The 23271-nt window shown below is 37.7% G+C and overlaps 2 protein-coding genes across 11 annotated transcripts in view; one reads left to right on the forward strand and one right to left on the reverse strand.

The window, feature by feature from the left end:
- CASK (calcium/calmodulin dependent serine protein kinase) overlaps positions 1-23271 on the forward strand; it is a 187041-nt gene that overhangs the window by 71924 nt on the left and 91846 nt on the right. For all 10 annotated transcript variants that reach the window (XM_053969729.1, XM_053969732.1, XM_053969734.1 and 7 more), the window contains exons 3-5: positions 5186-5291; positions 11811-11888; positions 13213-13285. In XM_053969729.1, coding sequence (XP_053825704.1) covers positions 5186-5291; positions 11811-11888; positions 13213-13285 — 257 coding nt within the window. The remainder of the gene's footprint in view (positions 1-5185; positions 5292-11810; positions 11889-13212; positions 13286-23271) is intronic.
- GPR82 (G protein-coupled receptor 82) lies at positions 18601-21963 on the reverse strand. The gene is made up of 2 exons (XM_053969740.1): positions 20922-21963; positions 18601-19741 (listed from the first exon to the last, which is right to left on the reverse strand). Exon 2 carries the CDS (start codon positions 19710-19712, stop codon positions 18669-18671), a length of 1044 nt encoding a protein of 347 aa, XP_053825715.1. The 5' UTR covers positions 19713-19741; positions 20922-21963; the 3' UTR covers positions 18601-18668.

The following is a 23271-nucleotide window of genomic DNA, read 5'->3' on the forward strand; positions in this document are numbered from 1 at the left end:
CTATAGCAGAAAGGGAATTAGGTCTGGATTACGTGTAAGTGGCAAGTTTTTGATAAAGGGAGGGTGCAGGGACAGCCTTTGTGGGAGGAGGTTCGGGGCTGTGGTTCCCAGTGAGCTCCAATGGGCCAGAGCTGAACCCATCAGCCTCATGTGTGGTGCTGCTGTGAAGATACATTTCAGGAGGGGTAGGAAACACTGGAGCAAGGTGCAGGGAGTGTGGAACAAGATGAAGGCATGGCAAGGTCAGGGAAGGAGGAGATTGAGGATGGCAGAGTAGATGGGGGACTCTTGCTGCAGTAGCAGAGAGGAGCTTGTGCAGTGCGCTGAGCATGGCCCTCACCCCTGCACCCCTCACAGCTGGGGCTGGAGGGGGTGAAGTGGAGGAGTGGAGGTAAGACCATGAAAGGGAGGAGGAAATTTCTTGGTTTCATGCTTATCTTCTTGATTCCCTCTACCCAAATCAATGAGCACATGTTTTACTTGACAAAAAATAAGTTAATTTTGTCAAGGCTGTTTGGCTGAAAATAGTAGCTGATAAACAATCTCCCTGTGTTTATCTCAACCCATGAGTTTTTTTGTTCTTGTTATTTGTATTTTCTTCCCCTACCCAGCTTAGCAGGAGCCTGAGTGGGAGTTTAACATCTAGCAAAGGCTAATAATCCACAGGACAAAACCCAGTGTGTGTGGGGTGAAACAGCTAGGGCTGAGATCTCAGTGTCTCCCCTGTCCATGCATCAGGCACATTTCAAGACACACAGCTCAGTTTAGCTGTTTCTGGAAGAATTCCATTTGGGTGGCCGGGAGCTTCTCCGTGATGCTCACCAAAGGATGGTTGGTGAGAATGACATAAGCAAGTGAACAAAGCATATTGATTTCCCTTTAAAATTTAGTACTACCACATCTATTTAAGTTATATATAATGGTATCTTGTTGTACAAAATATATAGAAGCATTTTAAGCAAGACGCTTGCTGTTGAAGATACTTCCTTTCAAAACACTGTCATGTCCAAGCTGTGGCTGGAAAACTAATCCTTTAAAGGACTGAACCTGGAAAATCAGAATGGTGTATGTATAAAAATGAATTGTGTATACATAAAAATGACATGTCTCTTCCATTTTGCTAAGAAACTTGGAGCTGTCTGTCCCAGAAAAAGATGGGGCTGCTACAGTCTGTGCACATCACTTTTAAAATAATGAAATGGTGCTATTATGTAGGCTGCTAGAGATCATCTAATGAACATACTTTGAAAATATGTTCAGTATATTTGAGATGTTTTAAAACCTTGGGTATCAGATTTTGAAAGGAAATTAGGTGTTTGCCAGAATTGTCAGAGATGTGTAGGATATTAGAGTTGTTAATTTCCATGGGAATTTTAAGTGATACTGATGTTTTATGTTTTTTATCAAAGACTGATATATCTTTCTGTGCAATTATATAGAGCAGCTATCTTTTTTAGTGCTTCCAGCAATTCATTTTCAGTGTTGCTACCCTCACATTCTCTGTGTGGTGATTATGGTTGGGAATTCCCTTTTCCATCTTCGAACTTTTCTTCTTTGTTACTGAAGTCTGAACTTTCCTGCTGTTTAAACAACTTCAGTGCCTCTCTAAATAAGTAACCAGGTCTAAAATGGAAACTTTAACATGTCTCCAGTTGCTAAAAAAATCCTCGAAGGTTTGTAAACAGACTGAAATTCTGGAACATTTATTGGTAACAGCTGTGTAAAAGGATAGCTTGTAAATGCTTTTTAAATTATGATGTAAAGTATGAGCCTGTGTGCTAAACAAGTTAAATGGAACACCAGGTCTTTTTCCCTGTTCCTGGTTGTGTGACAATACCTTTCATGCAGCTGGCAGAGAAACTTCTAAAACTTGTGTTTTTAAAACTTGCAGTTCTATTTATTATCGCTGTTGTCAATTATGTCTAAATTTGAAAAAGTGCTGACAGGGAAGGCTTAAAGAATGAACCAGAAAGTAATTTCTTCAGCCATATCAAGAAAGAAAAATGAATAGATGAAGAGTTCAGAAAGGATTTAAATGAAGTTAAATAGTCCAGCCAGTAAAAGATGACAGTTTAGTTTAGATTCCAAGACATGCAAGGTATGTTCTTTCAGCTAAATTTTGTTTACTAGTGGAGGAGACTGCTGTAAATATGAGACACATGACCACTACTAAATGACACATCACCTCTTGGTGCTTAAAGCCAACTTGATCCATTGGCAGATTCTAGAGTTGTCTTGAATCTTTTGTAGGTGTCTAGAATATGAAAGGCTAATTTGAATATGGGATGTGTGTCAGGACCCTTATTACTACACAGCATGGCTCAAATAGCAGAGGTTTAGGAAACCTAACAGGAGGTAGCAAATAGTTCATACAATGTGGTATTCAGAATAATGCCACAGATAATATTGTGGCTCACAAGATAATAAGGGGATTTTTCTAGGGACATCCTCAATCACCTGGTGCAAGCTAAGTTTTTGTTGGATTCAGAACATGTCTGTGGGTACTTGGGACTTTATTTACCTCTTTGACCTGCGAAGGTAAAATTTAATTCCGTCTAGGAAAAGCATTTGATAAATGATTGAGTAGATTGAGTCATTCTTTTAAGTGAAAACAATGAAACGTGTCGTCTCTGTGTTTTCTCCTCCTCCCTTTCCTTTTTACTGGTCTTAAACATGACTTATTTTGACCTTTGGGTCACAGTCCAAATGTGCTTCAGAATCCATCATCTCTTTCCTGCCCTGTGGCTTTGTTGAATCAGTGTGGTATGTGCTTGTCTGTCTCTTTATACCTCTTTTTCTTTTTCTTAATAGGCCTACTGTTGAACAAGTCCCTGCTGTGCTTAAAATAGGACTTTGTTCTGCTCTTAGCCCCAAGACCCCTTAGTCATATAAAGCCTTGTTCTGTAACTTCTATTCATTTTCCTGTTTGGAGATTTTATTTTCCACTTTGTTTCTCCTTCCTCGTGTGCTGGTGCTCAGTCTGAGCAATTGCTGCACTCATCCAATATTACACAGAGGAATGAGGGAAATGGCAGCATATACTTTCTTCCTTTCAGTTCTAATTCCTTTCAAATAAAGCCCACAAAATATTAATAAAGGGAGCAGCCAAAATAAACTATTTTGAACACAATTTTTGCCAGTATATAAAGCAGAACTTTCCTGCAATTTCATGTTGGTTATTTTCACTTGGCTTTCCATCTGAAGTAGATATCGGCTCCACGAGGAAGTGTGGTGGCATTAAAGTTGTTATAAAGTAAGAGACAAAATACAAGCAGCCTATTTTCTGAAGACCATAGTCATTCCCAGAATCACAGATTTTCATTCTCTTACACTGCTTCTCAGTGTGCTCATCTCTGATCCTGTTTAGAAAGGACTGGGTGTGTACTTGAGTGAATGTCTCTGCCTAGGAAAGGGGTGGGAACCATTTAGTGTCAAATCATTGCCTATTGTGATGGAAGGGAAGGTTACAGTGTGGCTTTAGTAGTTATTCTGCATTAAGGTGATGTAAGAACTGATAATGTGAGTATTTTCCATAGTGAAAGACATACTGCTGTTTCCTTAGGTTGTAGAATTTCACCTAAATAAATAGATGGACAACTAAAGGCCAAATTTTACATTGATTTCTTTATCAAAATTTCTTCTGTATCACTGAATGATACTTTGGTTTGCTGTTCTGCTTGCACCTCCTAAGGTGCCATCACATGATGGTTTCTAAAGGATTGCTCTGTCATTTTGCTTTTAGATTGTATGTGCAAGGTTGTGAGGGAGGGGACACATAATGCAGGTGTAATATGAAAGTTCTGGTAACAAAATCTGCACTTCGTGGATCTGAACATTTTTCTTGGATTGAAATTCAATAATTTCCAAACTCTCAGCTTTTCATTTGAATTTATAGATGGCTGAAAGATCCAGAGTCTAGCATAAATCTGAGTTACCCGTTAAATGCTTCACATAAAGGAATGTTCATCTTGCTTCTTGCATTTTTCAATATAATTGATTCGTATTAAGAATGTACGAGGGCACATGTGAAAATAGTGCATTGTAAATTTCTTTCTAGTGTAGCCCAATTATATGGTGAATATTCTCAAACCAAGAAATCATGTTTTTATTTCTCCATAAATGCATGTGTAGGTCATTCTTGAACAATGACCAATTGTATGGAAAGAGAATAGAAAAGTAAAATGTCTGCTTCAGAATTCAGACTGATATTTTCCTCACATATCAAATTATCATCAAAGCTATTCATTCAAGATTTTGCTATTCTTTCTAGAATATAAGTAGATAAGTTAAAAGTAAAAAAGTTTAAGGATGATTAAATAACAAAAATACTAAATTGTTTCAACAAAGAAGACAAAAATTAATTCAGTGTGGTTTGGTTTTTTGCATTTCTTTCTCTGCAGAAAGATTGATTTGTGATCAGAAAAAAATAAGAGTGTTATTTACAACAAAATCTTTCAAGCTTTGAGAGATTTCAGAGTGGTTTCTGCTCTTCTTTTAGCTGCAACTTTTCCTGCTTTGTTCGCTCTTCTCTAGAGCAGAGACGCAAACTAACATATGCTGATTAAAATTCGCAGTGTCATTTCATATAATGTGATTTTAAAATAAATACTATTGAAGAAGTAAACTGCAAGAAATTTAAACATAAGGAAAATACTTCTTTATTTCTGAGGATGACCAGGTACTGGTGTAGGTTTTCTGGGCAGGTTGTAGAGTTTCCACACCTGGACATGTTCAGAACCCAGCTGGGTGTGGCCCTGCACAATCTGCTCCAGTTACCTTGCTTTGAGCAGAGGATTTAGAGTAGAGACCTCCAGTTATTACTAGTTCTGTAGTGTGGTGAAAGTCTGTCTTCTGCATTTGGAGGTAATTCTGCAGTGTTGTTAAATATTTAGGATGAAAATCTCAGTGTAGTCTGCACCTGTACATTCAAGGAACATACTTCTGTAGAGTTCTTCAGATTATGACCAAGGAGATCTTCTATTAATATATGAATTCAAGAATCTGTTAAATTTTGAGAGATATGTGAGTATTTGAATTAAGCATAATTAAATATCATCTTGTCAGAGATCTTTTTAAAGATGAATGAATTTTTTAGAAATTTCAAATATGTACATCTTTCCAAACATTGTGTTCTAAACAGCTTGAATATATAGCTAACCTGTGACTACCTTCTTATCTTCCACAGATCTGAAGAGAGAAGCCAGTATTTGTCACATGCTGAAGCATCCTCACATTGTTGAACTGTTGGAGACATACAGCTCAGATGGAATGCTTTATATGGTCTTTGAGTTGTAAGTTTCTCACCTTGATTTTACCTTTCCATGTTGTCATTTGCTAAATAAAATCCTAAAAGTATGTCTGCTCATTCCTGTAGGTTTTATAGCTCAGAGGGCTTGAGTACTTTGAAAATCTTTATTTCTGGCAAGTCCAGGTTGTCCCAAATAATAAAAAAAAGTTGTACCACTGTCTAAGTGGTGAACACCGGGCCTTTCTAAAGAAAGGCATGATCTTTTTTTGATGGCTGTGGGGTAAGAAAACAAGTTGAAAATCTGCTGGTAGACATCATCTTTGGGTAACTGAGGGTTTTGTTCCAGATGTGAAATTTTATTTCTTTTTTTCCACACTGTTTCTTCTTTAGCACTGCTTTTCTATTATTAGATAAGAAAGTAAAGTTATTGGTGTTTTTAAGTGTTCTTATAAATCAATATACTTGTTCACAATATATGAAAAGAGGCTTTTTTTCTACAAGATCTGTTTTGGAAGTTTTAATTGTAAGAGTTTAGTTGTAAGAGGGAAGAAAATGTGACTTTTCAGCCATGGACAGGTATTTTTATTCAACATCAAGAAACAAAGAAGGGAGGCAGCCCCAAAATGACCACATTCTTTTCTTTGAGAGAAAAACCTTCCTGAGTTAGGTTTTATCTAAATGGGAAGGATACAACCAGACATGTGTAATGGTCTTTTGTGCATGTTCTGTATTTGATCTTCTTTCTCTCTGCCTACCAGCTCTTCTTTTTATGCTCTCTATATATTCATTCCTAGTCAGTCTGGGCACATATATTTTTACCTCCTAAATTTCTCTGATCTTCCTCCGTTACGTTTTCTGGTGGATTTGACCTGCTGATGTTGGAGTAACCACATCATACAGGTTTGTTAGGTAAAACTGGCTTGCCCACTAGAGCCAAGAATTTGATTTGAGATGTCCACATAAAAAATAATTCTCACATGTTTTACCACTGAGGTAGTAAAAAAGCCACAACAAAAACATTAGGTAAAGCAGAAAATTGTTGTTTGCAAGTCTTCGAGGTTTTTTAGATGAATTCTTAAAATTAACAATTTTGTGAAGTAATTGTTCTATGCTTTCCTCTCTGTACATTTTGATTCAATACTGACTTTGCATTTTATTTTGAAAATCCCAAAGCATTGACCAGGGACTTTAATTACCCTATTATGAAATAATTATGTACACCTTGGGTAGTCATACTCAGATAATTAACAAGATTTTGATACGGAAAAAAAAGGGGTTTCTTCTATTTTTAACATGCTGATAGCTCAGAAATAGGAGACAAAAGCAGTAATTATTTTTTAATGACAACCCTATTATAATTTATGTTTGTACACATAAAAAGCAAGTCAGAACAGTTAGAATTACTACACAAACACTGCACCTGACTTCAGGCCACGTGAAAGAAGGAATTACAAAGCTAAATTATTTGAGGGATGATGATTGTTTATCATATGTATGTCCTTGTCTCCTTTGTACACAAAAATCATCAGTCTTTCGTAGCAGTGATAGAAAACGAGGCAGTAGGAGCACCTGTGCTCGAGCTGTGGGAGGGAATGGAAGGGCTGTGGCAGGGTGTGGTGCTGTGCTGGAGGGGATGCTTTGGTAAAGGGATTCAGCAGCAGACTGGTGTTTGTGTGGAGTGAGACTGCATTGTCTGAGTCTGAGCAGGTAGGGGCACACTCTCTAGCTGTGACCAGAAAAACAAACTTGGAGTTAGCAGAAAAGCGCCTCTGTACATCTCTGTAAATTAATTATTTTTCCTCCATACTACTTTCTGTTCATTATACTGTTACTGTAACCAGCTCAACTGATTTGCAGCAAATTTCTGTCTACAGTAATAAAATATATTTCATTAGGGTCTAGTTACTCTGAAGGGACTGAAGAGGGGAAGACAACACAGATCTGCAGAGCTAAACCCAGCTGTGATGAGTGATTTGTGGGCTCACAGGTGCTTTGCATGAAAACTAAGACAGGCCCAGCACATAAAATGCCTGGAATAACCAAACCTAAAACTTGGTGCCATGACTTGCACGTAAATGATACATTGGTTCATTGCTGTTTCATAGGCTGTGAGCTGCATGGGGCAGCTGCTAGGAGGACCCTGAATATCTTGCCAAACCTACCGATACAGGAGAAGTACAAATGAAACAAGCAAATGTAGCATGTACCTGGGACCAGCTGATTGAACCACTCAGGAAAATGTACAATTTGTGCCCAGTTTTGAAAGCTTCTGTGAAAAGAAACATTTTAAAAATCAAACCGTAGTTCATAGAAACACTGATGAAGATGCACTGTAGCAGTGAGGTTTAACACCACAAAATGAGCTCTGTTTTGAACCCCTTATTCATACACAAGCTCAAGCACTCTTTAGAATGGCCCATATCTCAGATTACCAGTAGGCTGCATGGTGCTGCTGTAATAAATTGCAGTGAAGCAGATGGCCATAATAGATGAAGCGCATGTGTAGGGTAAGAAGCAGACCCTATCCCAGTAGGCCTTATTGCTAAGGTGAAAATACTATTTTAAAAGTATTTAGGTGTTACTGCATTACAAATGAGAGAGGATCTACCTGTGCAAAATTATTTCTCTTGGGCACATCCCAGCTGCCCCCCCAGAGGGACTCTGGAGACGCCTTACATCTGGGAAAGGCCAGTTCTACTCTCTATTATAGAGTTGCAATTGTCTTTCCCATTTTTGGTGTTATTTGCTGGCAGCTGTAGAGAATCATGGGGTCATTTAGGCTGGAAAAGACCTCTTAAGATGATCAAGTCCAAGCGTTAACCCAGCAGTGCCAAGTCCACCACTAAACCACGTCCCTAAACTCCCCATCTACACATCTTTTAAATAACACCAGGGATGGTGACTACACCATTAACCTGGGCATCCTGTTCTCATGCTTGACAACCCTCTCAGTGAAGAGATTTTTACTGCTATCCAGTGTAAACCTCCCCTAGCACAAATTGAGGTCATTTTGCCTTTTGTGATTGCTTTTGTTACCTGAGAGAAAAAAAAACAATCCTGACCTGGCTACAACCTCTTTCAGGCATTTGTAGAGACTGATGAGGTCCCCCATAAGTCTCCTGGTTTTATTTAGAATACAGTTTTCTCTGTGGTATACAAGTGTCACTTAATATTCTATTGCTTATTATATTTTTTCCTAATGATCATTGATTTTTATCAGTGAGAATACTTTGAGAAGGGTCAGAGCTACTTGCAGTATTTCTAAGAGAAATTAAATATTCATTTTGAAGGGTCTGAAAACTAGATTTTAGACTTATGAGTATATTATTTGCAGTTTATCCTCTATGTATGGACTGAGAGTATTTCCACGCTGAAGAGCTCAGATACAGGACTAGTTGAGGGCATTCCAAAATACCTTGGTATTTGGTAATTTGCAGAATATTGTCCTCACTATACTTAGGTGGGTTTGTTTTTCTTAGTGCATTCTAAGAGAGATATCTTGGGATGTTAGAAGAACTGATCTGTTAAGATTTAGCAGTTAGGATATATATATATATCTATATATATATAGATATATATATATAGTTGTATACATACAGCTTTGCCATTTAATGTAGCTAACATGTAAAAATGCTTCAGGTTTAAAATGTCAAATTCATAAAAGCAGTACTTAACAGGGTTGCAGTTGGCTTATTTGAGGTAAGTGAAGAAGGCAAGTCTATGAAAACTGTTCAGGTGAGGGGGAAAATGCCATTGTGCACAAGCCTTAAACATACATGGTACAAAACTCAGTAAACTCAGTAAGAGCAGTATGTCAACTCTGAATTCTTTTATCTTATTTTTATTAACTAATAATTCAGTTCCCCAAGTGAAGCAGTGCTTCTAAAGCTTTCTCATTCTTCATCAATAAATTAAATTGTAGACCACATCCTATTAGGTCTGCAAATTCAAAGCTATCATACTCCAATATGAAAACACAGATTTCTTACGGAGTATGCTGTCTGTTCTTCAGTCACTGCTGGTGTCAGAGCAGATATATAGATATAGATATATTTACTGATTGTGTATATTTATTTATTTATTTAAAACACATCGGTCCCAGTCAGTTCATGTCCCTTCCATGAGCTCCCTCTGCTGGTCTCAGGGAATTATCTCAGGTTACAACTGTGCTCTGATTTTTGCCAAATTTTTTGCCTCATCCACTTATGTCCTTAGCATGAATATATTTGTATGTTTACTTCAGTGGATTTTACCTTATCTTTTTTTGGTTTTCACATGCTTATGCTGATAGTTGCAAACCGTTGAGACTTCTTGAACTTTCATTCCATCGACATTCCAAAACTTCATTGCTCTTGTGTTATACAAGGCTTTCAATTTCTGCAAAGTCATCTTGTGGTTGAGCTATTGCTGAGTTTTAAGTCTGTTGGTTAACTGAATTTTCTGGGATTTCTTGTACCTGAGGTTGACTCTGGCTTTTTTTCAGCCTCAGCTAGACAAAAGTCTCATGATTTTTAGGTGAAATTCAATATCATGTATTGAATATATTGTATCACATGGAGTGATAAAAGCCCTCTTTACACATGAATCATAATCTTCTCTTTAAAAAAAAGGTTTTGTCTTGAAAAAATGGTCAATTGAAGTCAGAGATTAAAGTACACCTGACTCATATTTGTGCTTGGGAGGCCAACAGAGTACTCCATTTACTTAATGGAGTAAAACTTATGTGCCAAGAAGAAATTCAAACTGGCACTTACTGGTACAAAATGTCAATTAAAAATGCTGAAATCTGTAAGTGGGAGGTAGACATACATGTTAAAGACCATGCTGATTATAAACACCTTGTGTAATAGGAAAGTTAATGTAGAAACATTACACTCCTCCCTCCATGTTTCAGGAACTATTGATGCTGCTAAAAAGCTTGAGTGCCTCTGGATCTTTAATTTCTGACTTGAGAATCTTTCTGATCTTTAATAACTGACTTGTTATAAAATACAGATAATTAGTCTTCTAAAGGGTTCTGCTGCTTCATGAGAATGACATCTCCTTATTTTTGGTAGCTGATCATACATTTTGTATATTCTACATTTGAGAAAGAGTTGAGAGGTTGACATGAGGGATTTTTTCCAATGAGCCAGTAAATTCCAGATTTATGCTGCTCTCAGTGACCCTGCCCCATGGCTGCTGTATGGACTCTGTGATATCCTCTGGGTGATATTTAGCCCTGGATGGAGACCTGGTGTGAGGAGCTGTGCAAGACAGAAAAACTGCTGGGAAAAAAAAAAAACTACAGAGGAATGTTGATGCAGTGAAGAACAGACATGGTTTGGCAATATGGGGCTCTTTGCACTCTTCTAGGTGCTTTTCTTTTGGTCACCAGTCCCTCTTACAGTTGTCAGTGCTCTATCCATATGATAGTGTATTTTGCATGAAGGAGACCTTTGGGATTTATTTGGGAATTAAAGCTTCTGCACATGGCCTAAGCAGAAGTTTGGCATTTCAGGTATGTATCAAAGCAGAAGTGATGCTGATATTCTGAATAGCTTACTGAAACACCCTTGGGAATGTTGGCTGTCCAGATGACCTGGAAATTCTGCCTTTTGGGTTTTTTCCCCCCTTGATTCTTTGTGGAGAGTAAAAAGAAAAGGTGTGAAGGCTGAAGATGTCACGTTACATTCAATATTTTTGCAAGTGCCTTATTAAACATGAGTTATGTGATTTTTTTTTTTTGTTCTTGTTAACTCTCATTACTCTCTTCTTGCCCCATCAGGCTGTGAACATTTCTAGATACCAATGTTAGGTCCCTTTCAGGAGAGGGAAAAGAAGGGCAGCACCAGGCTGCTTTCATTTTAGAGAAATGGCAGCCTAATTTCAGACTAAGGTCTGTGAATATATCTGCATCCAAAGCGTAATGCTGCTCATTGTGGGAAGTTTGGTGATCAGAAAGATGAGGGAGAAGAGGAAAAAGGTATCAAATTTCAGAGCTGGGGGTACAGTATGTGTGGGTTGTCAGTATTCTCAGGTATCTATGAGCTGTAAAATCTCATCTTGGCTGCTTAATTATCCAGAGGAGAATGCCAACTGGCAAGACTGTACTGTATTTCTAGAGTATTTTTTAAAGTCTTCATTTAAAATTCAAATTGAGTAACATTTTTTTATTACTACAGTCGTTGGTATAGAGTTGCACTTGTAATGCTTACAAGAACACACTTAACCTAATATCAGGAGCTAATTGTTAAATTGCAGTGTTCTCTTTGCAGGGCATTGACTTTTCTTGCACACCTTGTTCAATGAGCAGTTTAAGCAATTAAGTAAATGTTTGGTATTGGTAACACTTTAAGAGAACTTACATGACTTCAGGGACATAAAATGGTTAACCTGTGGCAAGCTATTTTCTGTTAGATTACCCATTAAATGCCGTTTTAATTGAGTAATGCACTGTACTTGTATCTAGAGTACTTTATGTAAGATTTATGTAAGGGAAATAAATCCATTTTTTTAAGCATTTTTATGTAATTGATTGTAATGATCAGTTTTAAGCATTTTTGCCTCTTTTTACCTGCAGTATGGATGGAGCAGACCTGTGTTTTGAAATTGTGAAGAGAGCAGATGCTGGATTTGTCTACAGCGAGGCTGTAGCCAGGTATTTATTATAATTTTAATTAATCCCTCAGGATAAATTGAAAAGAATGGAATATAGTGTTGTACAATCTGTTAGCTAAAAGTTGAAAGTTGTACTATAAATAATCCTGTTTCCACACTCTAGATGTTTATTGCAATAATTAGCATAACCAAAGTAGAATTTTGGAGCATTTTGCCATTTACTAGTTACAGATTTGGACAAGATTATTGAGTAAAATTACTGTATTTAACGTCTGATACCTAATTGGCTGTGTTTGCCTTTATGGATCTCTCATATGATGGCATTAAATGGCTTGCCTGACAGGGTGAGAGTTTTACTGGTCTTGCTAGATGGAGTTGGTTTGATTTTTTCTTTCTAATGTATCACTGTATTTATGGTCACCTCACCTTTTCGCTTATGAGATTAATTAAGATGAAAGAGTCTATAAAATTGCAAAAGGGTAATGAAATCCACTGTCCTAATGGCCTGATAGTTGAGCTCAAAGCCCACAGCATTCTTTGTTTGCTTTTCTCAGCACTGTAGATTTTTTTAGCATGATAGGGACCAGGGTGGAGAAGAAATCAATGTCTGTATTTGAATCTCCTGCTCAGGGCAGGCTCAGCACAGCATTTGCATCGTGTTGCTCAAGGCTTTCTCCAGTGGGGTGTAGAATACCTCCAAGGAGGGAGATTCCACAGCCTCCCTGAGCAGCTTGATCCAGCATTGTGATGTTCCTACGGACAAAAACATTGCCTTTAACCAGCTGGAGCCTCCAGAGGACAAGGGTTGGCTCCCTTAGCCACAGTGATGCTCTGATGCAGCACAGGGTGCTGCTGCACGTGTTGGCCCTGCTGTGGGCAGTGATCTGTAAGCAGTGATCTCTTAGGGCATCCTTTGGACACAGTGGAGAACAAGGTTGCTCTCCAGTCTGTGCCAAGCAAGCCAAGACCTTGGTGCAGTCCTTTTCCAGATAAATCAGGCACTGATACTCACTTTTTCCTTTCGTTTTTCCTTTGTGTTTTGTTACTTAAAAAAAAAAAATGGAGGGCCCCTGACTTCCTTGTCATATCAAGCAGAATTATTGAACATTTGAAACCTTTACAAAAACCTGGAAAACACAGGTCTTTCTTTTCTAATTTCCCTCATCTTCAGTCAGAATAATTCTCCAGCTTTAGATTTTATTATTCACTACTATAAATCTAAACTCCATTCTACAAAACTCTGTATGTTTGAAGTTAAATTGGTTGACTAGTTTATACAGTTAGACTCTTAATACTTAGATTGTTAAATGTGTATAGTAATTTTTCCTGCAGGTTTATCATGCATAATGTGTTTGTTTTTTCAGTCATTACATGAGACAGATACTGGAAGCTCTACGTTACTGTCATGATAATAATATAATTCACAGAGATGTGAAGGTAAGGGGCTTAATTACTTTCTTTTTCTTCACCACAATAATGCAAAGTACTGATTTTCAATTTCTATAATTTAGAGAAGGGAGGAGCTGTAGGAAAGAAATCTCTATTTGCTGAGTGTGTCTTTACTCTTATTGTGTCATGTAAGATTAAAACCCACCCTAATTCCATCAATATAGAACATTTAGCAGGTCTGTATTCACAAATTACACATGCATTTGATTACAACATGCTTTGAAAGTCAGTTTAATTTCTGGTTTTTGAATATTCATATGGAATCTGCTTGCATTTTCTTCTTGTTAGGAAAATGTGTATATAAATTAATTGCATAAATTAAACTGGAATTGGTAGTTTATTGGCATCAATTTGACAGCATAATGACAGCACTCACTCACACTAAGATTTCATAGAGATGCAGAGACTTAAGTGCTACAATATTAGCAATATTACCTACTTCTTGGAGACAGTCCAATAAACATTTATTACTATGAAAACTTCTTTAATATAAATAAGTTTGGGAGGATAAATGCAGTGTTTAAGACTAGTGTATGTACATATTGGTTTTAATCTGGTGAACTTTGTACTGTTTCTATGGATATTTATGGAAGTAGTTTATCCTAAAGTACTTTAATGTAAGTAGCTGGGAGTTTTAACCCAAGTGGGCTTTACTCTCTTCAATTTGAATATGCATGTTCCTTGTTAATGTCATTGCCTAAAGTAGTTATTCCCACTTCTCCAAGAGTTTGGTCTCATCCAAAGTGAGTCAAGCACTGGAGGAATTAAGGAAAATACTAGCAAGCTCTGATGGTGCAGTTTGAGAAGTGACTCTTGGATTTTAGGGAATAGAGAGATGGAGAGAGGGTAAACTCTGCTTCAAACTTCTGCAGGTGACCTGTGAGGGGAGAGAGTACAGACACTGAACTGGTGGTTTTTATGAGAAGTCATTTGGTCTTCTGTACCCAGACATTTCAGACCATTCACAACCTCTTACTCCTTTCCTTTTAAAATCAAGAAGATTATTATGTAACAGGCTTTCTTTTTAAGTTTGTTGTTTTAATAGTAATTTTTTAAAACAGAGTCTAAAAATTAGACTTTTTGAATACCAGCTCTTAATTGCTGGTAGAATGTCTCATCTTGTTCTGTGTTGGGGGGTTCTAGGTACTTTTAATTGTTGATTTTGGCACCACATGAATTTCAGAATTAATGTCATCTTTATGTTGCTGTGTCTTCATGAAAGCTCCACTTGTGTTTTTTGGACCATATTCTTGAAAAAAACCCAAGTTTTAACTTCAATGGCCTCTCAGGGAGGCCGTTTCACTGAGGTTGAAGTGGGGATTTATTTTAGTGCTTATCCTGTCTCTTAGAAACTAAGACTCACAATTTTGTTTTGTTTTTTTAAATACCATCCTTAGAAATGAACCTGTTCACATTACATGGGTTGGGAAAAAATGTCTAAGGTATCAGTCTAAAACAGTGTAAACCCTCAATGCTTTGTTTTGGCAAAAGCAGTGCAGAGCTGTGGGGTTTGGGAGTTGGACACATTAAACTAACTGCAGTATCCAGGCTCTAGATGTCACTGTAGACATTGTTTTGAAAAGAAATAGACTAAATGACCACTTCAGAAATTACCTGAATGAGTGAAAGTGCTTTAATAAAATCTGTAAGGTTGATACAGTCAGGCTGCATTTTTCTCCCCTTTAGACTTTCTGTGAATGTTATTTTGAAATGTAAATTGCTTGGTCATTTTTTGCTGCACAGGAAAATCTGCACCGTATAGCCCATGTAAGATTTAGGTGTCTTTCAGGTGGTTTTGTGCTCCCTTAGTTCCTGGCTGATTAGGAAGTTAGACAGTTTAGAATAGATAAAATTAAAGTTTGCTGTTGTCTGGTGCCAGAAGCTTCACCTGACTTTTCCAAGTCAGCCTGGGACAAACTCCCTGTGCCCCACATCCACATCTGATGTCAGAATCAAAACGTGAAAGCTTTCACAGGATGGCCTGTAGTTGTCCTAATTGCTCTCACTGCTCTGTGAAAACAGATGTTTCTTGAGCCTGTGTACATCATTTAACCCCGTTCAGCATTGCTTAAAGGCTTTATAGTCAGTGAAAATTACAAATTTGCTTCGCCCTCAGTTAATGTGATCCTGCAGTGCTTGGAAGCTGGATCATATGGTAAGGAGAATAGAAGATGCAGGAAGATAGAAAACTCAAGACAGCTGTGCATCAGAAATGTGAATGTCAAGAACTTTTTCCCTTACCATGACATTTTTTCCTGTTCTGCCAACCCACTGATAGAGGACTCAGCAATTCCTTTTCTTCTGTCATAACCTTGCTGTGTCAGGAATACCCAGGAGGTGGCTATTGAAAGCAGCAGCATTGAAAGGAAGTCTTTTCCATTACCAAATGTTATTACAGAGCAGTTTGTGTACAGAGAAGTCTTTATATAAGAGAACAACAAAAATGAAAGGGGAGGGTTGTGGGTCTGAAATGAGATTCTTGTCTTTTCCTGTAAAACTCTTGCTGCAGTTTTAGTACCGTTTGTCACTGGCTTATTTTTGCAATAACTTTAACAGAATGGTTTTTATCAGCAAAACATCAAGAGGTTTTGCAATCTTTTGTGAGCCTTTATTGTTACATAGAATTTTCCATAGTTGCAAAAATCTTGTTATAAAAATACCTCTTAATGTAACTGAGGGGTATAAGAGTGAGAGTATATAAGGTGTAAGAGTAATTTAATCACGTCAAGAGCTGTAGTTGCTGGGGTTTTATCCTTAACTCATTCCAAGTACTCCAGCTTTGTTCCATGATTTCCATGTAGTTTGAGTACCTGTATATGTTACTGATTAGCAAAGTGGTGTGTAAGTGGGGTCAAGGTGAGCCTGTCAGCAAGATGCAGACATCCAAAATGTTCATTATGGCTTTATCTTGATAGGTGTGAATGCTTGTTTCCTACATGTGGTCATCTAAATAGATAAACCTGCTAAAGCAAAAATACACATATTCTGCCTTCTCTGTCATTAAGATTCAGTTCAATATTTCCGTGACTGGGAGTCAAAACCAGGGATTTTTTTCCAGGGAATAGGACCAAGCATTATGCTCTGCACTGCGTGTCATATCCACATCTGAGTTGGTCCAGGTGACCTGAGACTTGATCTGTGGATAGATTTGCATGGTGATTTTTGCACTATACAGAACTTAACCTGTGACATGAATTCTGAGAGCACATTCAGTTACCACTTCCGTCTTTCATTGCTTGAACTGCTTGTAGCTCAGCATTTCAGATTTTGCTGGTAGAGTTCAACATTCCTACCAATCTGCTTTTAGGCATATCTAAAAAATGAGTAAAAGTAGTATATATGTGTTTGTGTGTGTTTATCTAACTGTATATTAGACTGTTTAAAAAATTACCAAAATAGAATCTGTTCTTTAATACCATCTTCCCTTTTCCATCTTTGAATATCCAAACCAAGAAATCTGTTGCATGTTACTTTCCTTCCAGTCTTTTCACTTTGAAACTTATTTTATGCTTTCTGGGGACATTCAGTAATAATTGGTGTTTCTTCTGTATTTTCTAGAGCTTATTAGATCCTTGAGATCTAGTAGCAACTTCTTTGTGAGGATTTTGTTATATGTTAAGTTGTTAAAAAGTGATTAAGGCTGCAAAACTATCAGAGGTGCAATTGAAGTGTCCTGAGTGGCCACCTTTTTTTCTGAGGTACATTTTTTCATTCAATGTACAAGTCAGGAGACTCCAAAAACAAAACATTCAGTATTATTTCTCTGTGTTTCTTCAGGCAGTGCTCTTTTCCCCTTGTTTATTTTCATTCCTGTGCCCCTGCTTCCTATCTCAAGGTCCCCTTGCTTGTTTTGTCCAGCCCTTTTCCTGTTGACCTGTTAGTATGTTCAGAAGCAGTTTTGCTGAGAAAAGTATATTTATTCTGCTTGGCCTACCTGGAGTTGAACATTTACAAACTTTCTGGTCACTAAGTTTATATGTTTCAGTCATTTGCTGACACAATCAAAAAACTCATGTCTTCTGATCGATGAGCTGGCTTCCCATGCAGCACATTTGAATGGCTTAACCAAAAATTTGACAGACTCTTGTGGTCTCTAAACTGCTTTGCAAACCAGGTGCTGTGCCTGTTTTTCTTGTGATTTTGTGTTTGCTGTAATAGAAATGAATTGTTTATTATTTTTATTAAACAATTCACATGTCACCTGCTAACTTCTGATTTTGGCACCAGCATGTCTAAACAACGCAAGAAGTTTTCCACATGAGCTGTGTTTTGCTGTAATGTTTTTCTAACTCTCCCTCATCCCTCATGCCTTTAAGTTTTGGGGGATTTTCCTCCATGAATTCTTTGTCAAATGCTAGACCAATGCAGGACTCAATTTTTAGTTTCTCAAATTGCCTGTACTGCACAAAAGCTTTTCCACTATTTGAAGCAAGAAAAACTTCGATGCAGTTAAGAACTTTAAAGGACATCATCTTGGGCAGATTACAAAGGAAAAAAGCCAGGCATACGTAATTTTTTGGTGCTATGTAGAAGTGTCGGAGTGGGATCTTGCTAAGAGTCTGTCACAAAGTTATATTTGATTAGTAGTTCCCAAAGTTTCATTAATTTTCTTGCCTTTTTGATAAGCACTAGGAAACAAGTGGTTGTGACTAGAAAAATATAGGAAGAATGTCTTCAGCCTATGCTGCCTTCAAAAACTATGTTAAGAGAAACAAGCCCAGGCAGGCATTTTGCTCAGATAACTGCAGCTACATTCCCTATAAAGTGTATTTCAGGAAGGACAGAAGTGGTGGGGTTTGAGTTCGTGTCTGTGCAAATCAGAAGAGCACTTTGGTAGTGAACAGCTCTGCTCACCCAGACTTGCAGCTGATGATCTAAAACCAGTCCTGTCAGCAGCACTTTGCCATTTGGAAAGCTTTGACTGCTCAGTTCTGCCTTGCTGTAGTTACTTGGTCATTGGATGTGTAGCACAGTTGTGGTTCACCCATCCCAAGGAAAATGTCTGTGCTTTGTTCAACCTTATTGTAAAGGAAACCTGTGTCCAAAACTCTTGCTGATAACAACAGAGAGCTGGGTCCTCAACTTGAGCCTAGTTTTTGCCTTCTTCCTTGACTTTTTAGGTAAAAGGAACTGTCCACAGGTCAAATATGAAATGTCTTCTTTAGTATGTGGATGAATGGGTATTACACTGTTCACTCTACAAACTCCTGGGATTCATTTGGATATACACATTGGATTTATTATGGCTAATGCTGATGTAGCAAGCAAGATGATTTGAAAAGAAAATACAATATGTTGCCATTTTATTTAAATATTTGCCGTTTTATATCAAAGCCTGCCTAAAGGTAATTAAAAGTAGTTTATTTATAGTCTATGAAAATCTTTCCATATTCCTTCCCATTTCAGTGAAAATATCATCATTACGTTTTTGATGTTCTGGTGTGGATTTTGTAAACAGGTCATAAAGACTTTTCTTAAATGTTTTATCTAACAGAAGGGTTATAACTGGATCTAAACTGCTTTTAGTAGCAGCAAGACAAGTAAGGACATTTTTAATTTCCACTAGGTAGTTTAGCCTTGGACAGTCATTTTCTGTAAGCAGTACATAGAAAATTGGCCTAAAAATATGGTATGGAAGGAAACAGACAGTTAATATCATCTGGATGACAAGAATGTTTCTTTTCACTGTTCTGTAAATTAGATGTTTTTCTCCAATACAGGTGTTTTTTTGTATTCTGCTCAGATGTCTGGTCAGAGAATAGTACGACCACAAAACGGTCATAAAAGACAGAAAAAAGCACACAGTGGCAAGATAAGCTGCAATCATTGCAGGACGTTCACCAGCTTCTACCCTGATGTTGTAGCAGGTGGGGAACTCCCCTGAAACCTTCTCCTGGACGTTGTAGGCGATGGCTGTGACTGTTATGCAGAGCACAATCAGCCAGATACCGACGCACAAATATTTAGCGAACTTTGGCCGCCGGAACTTGTGCAGCAGGCGCCCCTGGAAGGTTCCTGGCAGAGCCGGGGAGTGTTGTGTGCCACAGTTCTTCTTCAGCGTGGCGTGCTGGCTGAGGGCGATGGAGCACAGGATGGTGATGGTCACGTACATGCTGACGTGCATCACCAGTGTCCCCAGGTGATGGGCGATCCTGCACGCCACCGACTCGTAGGGCCAGCGGTGCCCGTCCGCAAAGTAGGCGGCCAGGAAGGGCATGGTGCTGCAAACCAGCAGATTTGCAGTCACCAGGTTGGCCAGGTAAATGTACTGTGTCCTTCGGGTAGGCGCTTTCCGTGAAAATATCCAGGCACTCAGAATGTTCCCAAAGATTCCAGCGGGGAACAGGCAGGAATAGAGGATGGGGAGAGCTACGGTGGTAGCTGGCGATGGCTGAAGACATGATGAGCTGTTCATTTATGGCAGGATTTCTTGAGTGGTCAGAGCTGAAACACAGTTAAAATTTAATACTTCTGTAATGTGCATCTAACATCTCTTCTTTGCTCTTATCTCAGCTGTTTCTATCTCTCTGACTTTTCAGTGTTCCTTTGATGCTGCTACCTTAAGTTTGCATGAGGTTGCAGTTTGGGCATTCTCTTCCACTGAGATTTCATGAAGAAAAGTTAACCCTGAAGCTTTTATGTGCATAGAATGTAATAAAATAAATTAGGAAGCTGAAGGTTCAAGCTAGGGTCTGGCAGTAACTTCTGTGATCTTGGTTTATTTCTCAATCTTCTGGAATGTCTGTAACCTAATTTGGAAACTACTTACAGACCATTTAAAATTAAATTAGCAAATTAAGTGCAAAGAATTACTTTAATTCCAGAAATGCAGAAGAGTATCTGTACCTCCATTTAACTATAAATTAGTCTGTATGCTGCAAGAATCTCACAATATATATTTATTCTGTGCTCATGTCTGTCTGTAGTGTTACTTTATCAGAGCTCTAATGTCAGATGTACATTTAGCAACTCAGTCTAACTTTTAGCATATACAGTGGTTATTGAAAACTGCAGTATATTAATTTTTTCCAAGTTCATTTTTCAGTCTTTTCTCAATTTCCAAACTGAAAATAAGAAATGAAAGCTGTGTGCAATGACTGTGTGTAAAAACTGACATTTCAGCTTACAGCCCTGTAGTGGAGAGTTTTTACTGTTGTATGCATAGATATACATACATATTTTAGTGGAGTGTATCCTAGTTAGCTTTTTTTTTCCATATCAAGTCATATGGGAAAAAAATAACAGATTTCAGACTTACAGACTAATAATATTTTTTTAAACAGCTGTAAACAAATGGACTCAGATCCTAAAGAGAATTCTGAAGTGGCAATGATAAAAAGCCCAGACACCAGACAAGTATAAAAACTATGCTGTAGGCAGCGTTTGACAAATTTGCAAATTAAACTAACTTCTATAGCTCTTGCTTTTAGTGTACACTCAGTTCTATATGTATTGTTGAACCAAAATGTATTAACTTTTATTGTTTTTTATTTGCTTTTATTATAATGGGTTGAATTCACAAAGTAATTGTTGAATTTACTCATTTTAGAAGTCTAATGAAAATTTTTGTGCAACTGACCATATTTCATCAGGTAAAACAAAGAAGTAGTAATTTTAAGCTTACCTATACAAGCTGCAGGCACCTTCCTTTGCTGAGAGGAAATATTTCTGTCTGGTATCTGTTTAATCTCCACTGCTGCAGTGAAAATGATGGCACTGGAACCTGGAGAGTACAGTTAAAAATGTCTCTCTGACATAACTAGATTTTTAGAGTGTACACTTCCCTTTTATAATGTCAGGAGGCAGGCAGGCATTTACAGTTCAGAAAATATGATGTCTATACAAAAAAGGCTTTGAAATTAAGTCAGGATTAGCTCCATTAGGGAAAAAAAAACAAGATGGAGATAGCATTGAAGAGCAGCTGTAACAATCCTTTAGGTATGGCACAGAAACACCTTGCAATCCTTTATATACAGCTTTCCTCTTTTGTGGGGTGGAGGGGTTCTCTTTAGGACTGCCCACTTTCCTTCATGCTGCCAGTTTATGCATGAAAACTTGTCTTTTCAGTCATATTTAACAGTTCTTCAGCTCCAGAAGCTGTCACCAAGCTGTCTGTTCCCAAAGGCCACGTGCAGTAGTGCTGTGTCCATGTCTGTCCTCACATGAGTGACCAAATGGACGCATCTCGCCTGTCTGGTCAGGTGATGGATTGTGTGGAAGCAATTTACAGCTGATGCATCCAAGGGTTGTGGCAGGGAAAATGGACTCACTGTCCAAGAAATGCAGTGTTTCACACAAATCATCCAGAGGTGTACACAGGACAGTTTTCTTCCTCCACAGCATAGATGTGATCACAGAGCAAACTCTGTTTAGCTCTGTAGAAGTTGAGACTTTTGGGCTTTTTGCTTTCTGCTACATCTGTGGTTGTAAGATAACACACCACCTATAAATAAGTTCCTTTTCAACACCTAGAAATAAGTTCCTTTATGAGAACAGAAGTTAGGTAAGGTTCTTGTTTTCCTAGTTTGGCTTTATGTTTAAACATAAATTCACCTCATGATCTGTTATTATTGTTCAGTCTTAGTATTTCTTTTCTAAAATAATGTACATAAAAGCTGGCTTCCTATTCTGAAGTCATCTACATTTATTTTCTGTGGAGTATTAGTAATTGGGTTGTAAAGCTATAATTAGTTTGCATGTACTTTAATTTTTGTTCTTGTTAGATTTAATTATACCTTGTTTTCCACTTTTGAATATATATTATATTAAAAATCATTCTAAGAGAGAGAGTCTTCTATTTATTATGTGTTTAATAGTTCCCAAGTAGTGTTAGAAGTCCTTGTTGCTGTGGCATTCCACTGAGGTTTAGATACAAGAATGCATATTCTGAAAAGTTGCTGAGAGTGATGTGAACAATTCCAGTTAGCAGGTTTGGTTAAATTACTGTTATTATTATTTGGTTGGTTATTGACTGTTGCCTGTAGTATTTGTAATTTAATGATAATAACTCATGCTGTAAGAAGAGGTAATCACTACACTTTTTTTCTGAATTATTGTATGATAATAGATTATTGTAGTGAATTAAAGTCTATCAGACATTATTTTGGAATGGATTACTGAGAGCAAGTATTATAGCAAAGTAATGAGGTATTATAAGTTTTTTTTTTAAAATGCCACCTGTCCCAGGAATACAGTTGCAGTTTGTTCTAAGCTGTAGCAAACACCTTCCTTACTCTTTTAGTGGACTGTTTCCATTCACCTAACTTACAAATGGTGTGTTTTATCTAAAATGTATTTGAAGATACTCAAATGGAACACCTGCATTTTTATGCCATACACTCTTAAGTTCTTCATAATTATTTTTATGTTTATCATTCACCTCAATGATTTACATTTTCACTATTCTCAAACGATGATCACTCTTAATTTTTAACTGTTCTAGATTTTATATTGCCAATAGGCAGCATATGTTGCATCTCATCATTATATACAGACAACTTGTTTCCTGGCCCTAAAAAACACAAAACCCAGCAAGTTCCTAGTGATGAAATTCCTCAACTTCAGCAAGGCTTTGACACTGTCTCTCACAACCTTGTGTGCTGTCAGAGCATCAGACTAAAGCTTCCATACGTGAACCTCCCAGTTCTGGGAATAATGTGATTCTCAGTTGTTTTTCAGTGGTATAAGTTGCACTCCTGTTTTATAATTGCTGTTTGTTTGCCCTCAGAAACACCAGTTTGCAAGTTAAAAAAAAGCTGATGTTGTGGTTTAACCCTGGTAGGCAGGTGAGCCCTCACAGCTGCTCACTCACTCCCCCTCAGTGGGATGGGGAGGACAATCAAAAGGGTAAAAGTGAGAAAACTTGTTAATGATTTTTGCCTCTTTCCCCTCTTGTTCTTTTGGCTGCTGTGCTGCAGAGCAGACCTCCCCTTCTGGTGCTCCCTCCTGCTTAGTCTCACACACATTCACTTATT

This window comes from Vidua macroura, chromosome 2 (assembly GCF_024509145.1).
Source record: "Vidua macroura isolate BioBank_ID:100142 chromosome 2, ASM2450914v1, whole genome shotgun sequence".
NCBI classification, from domain to species: Eukaryota; Metazoa; Chordata; class Aves; order Passeriformes; family Viduidae; genus Vidua; species Vidua macroura.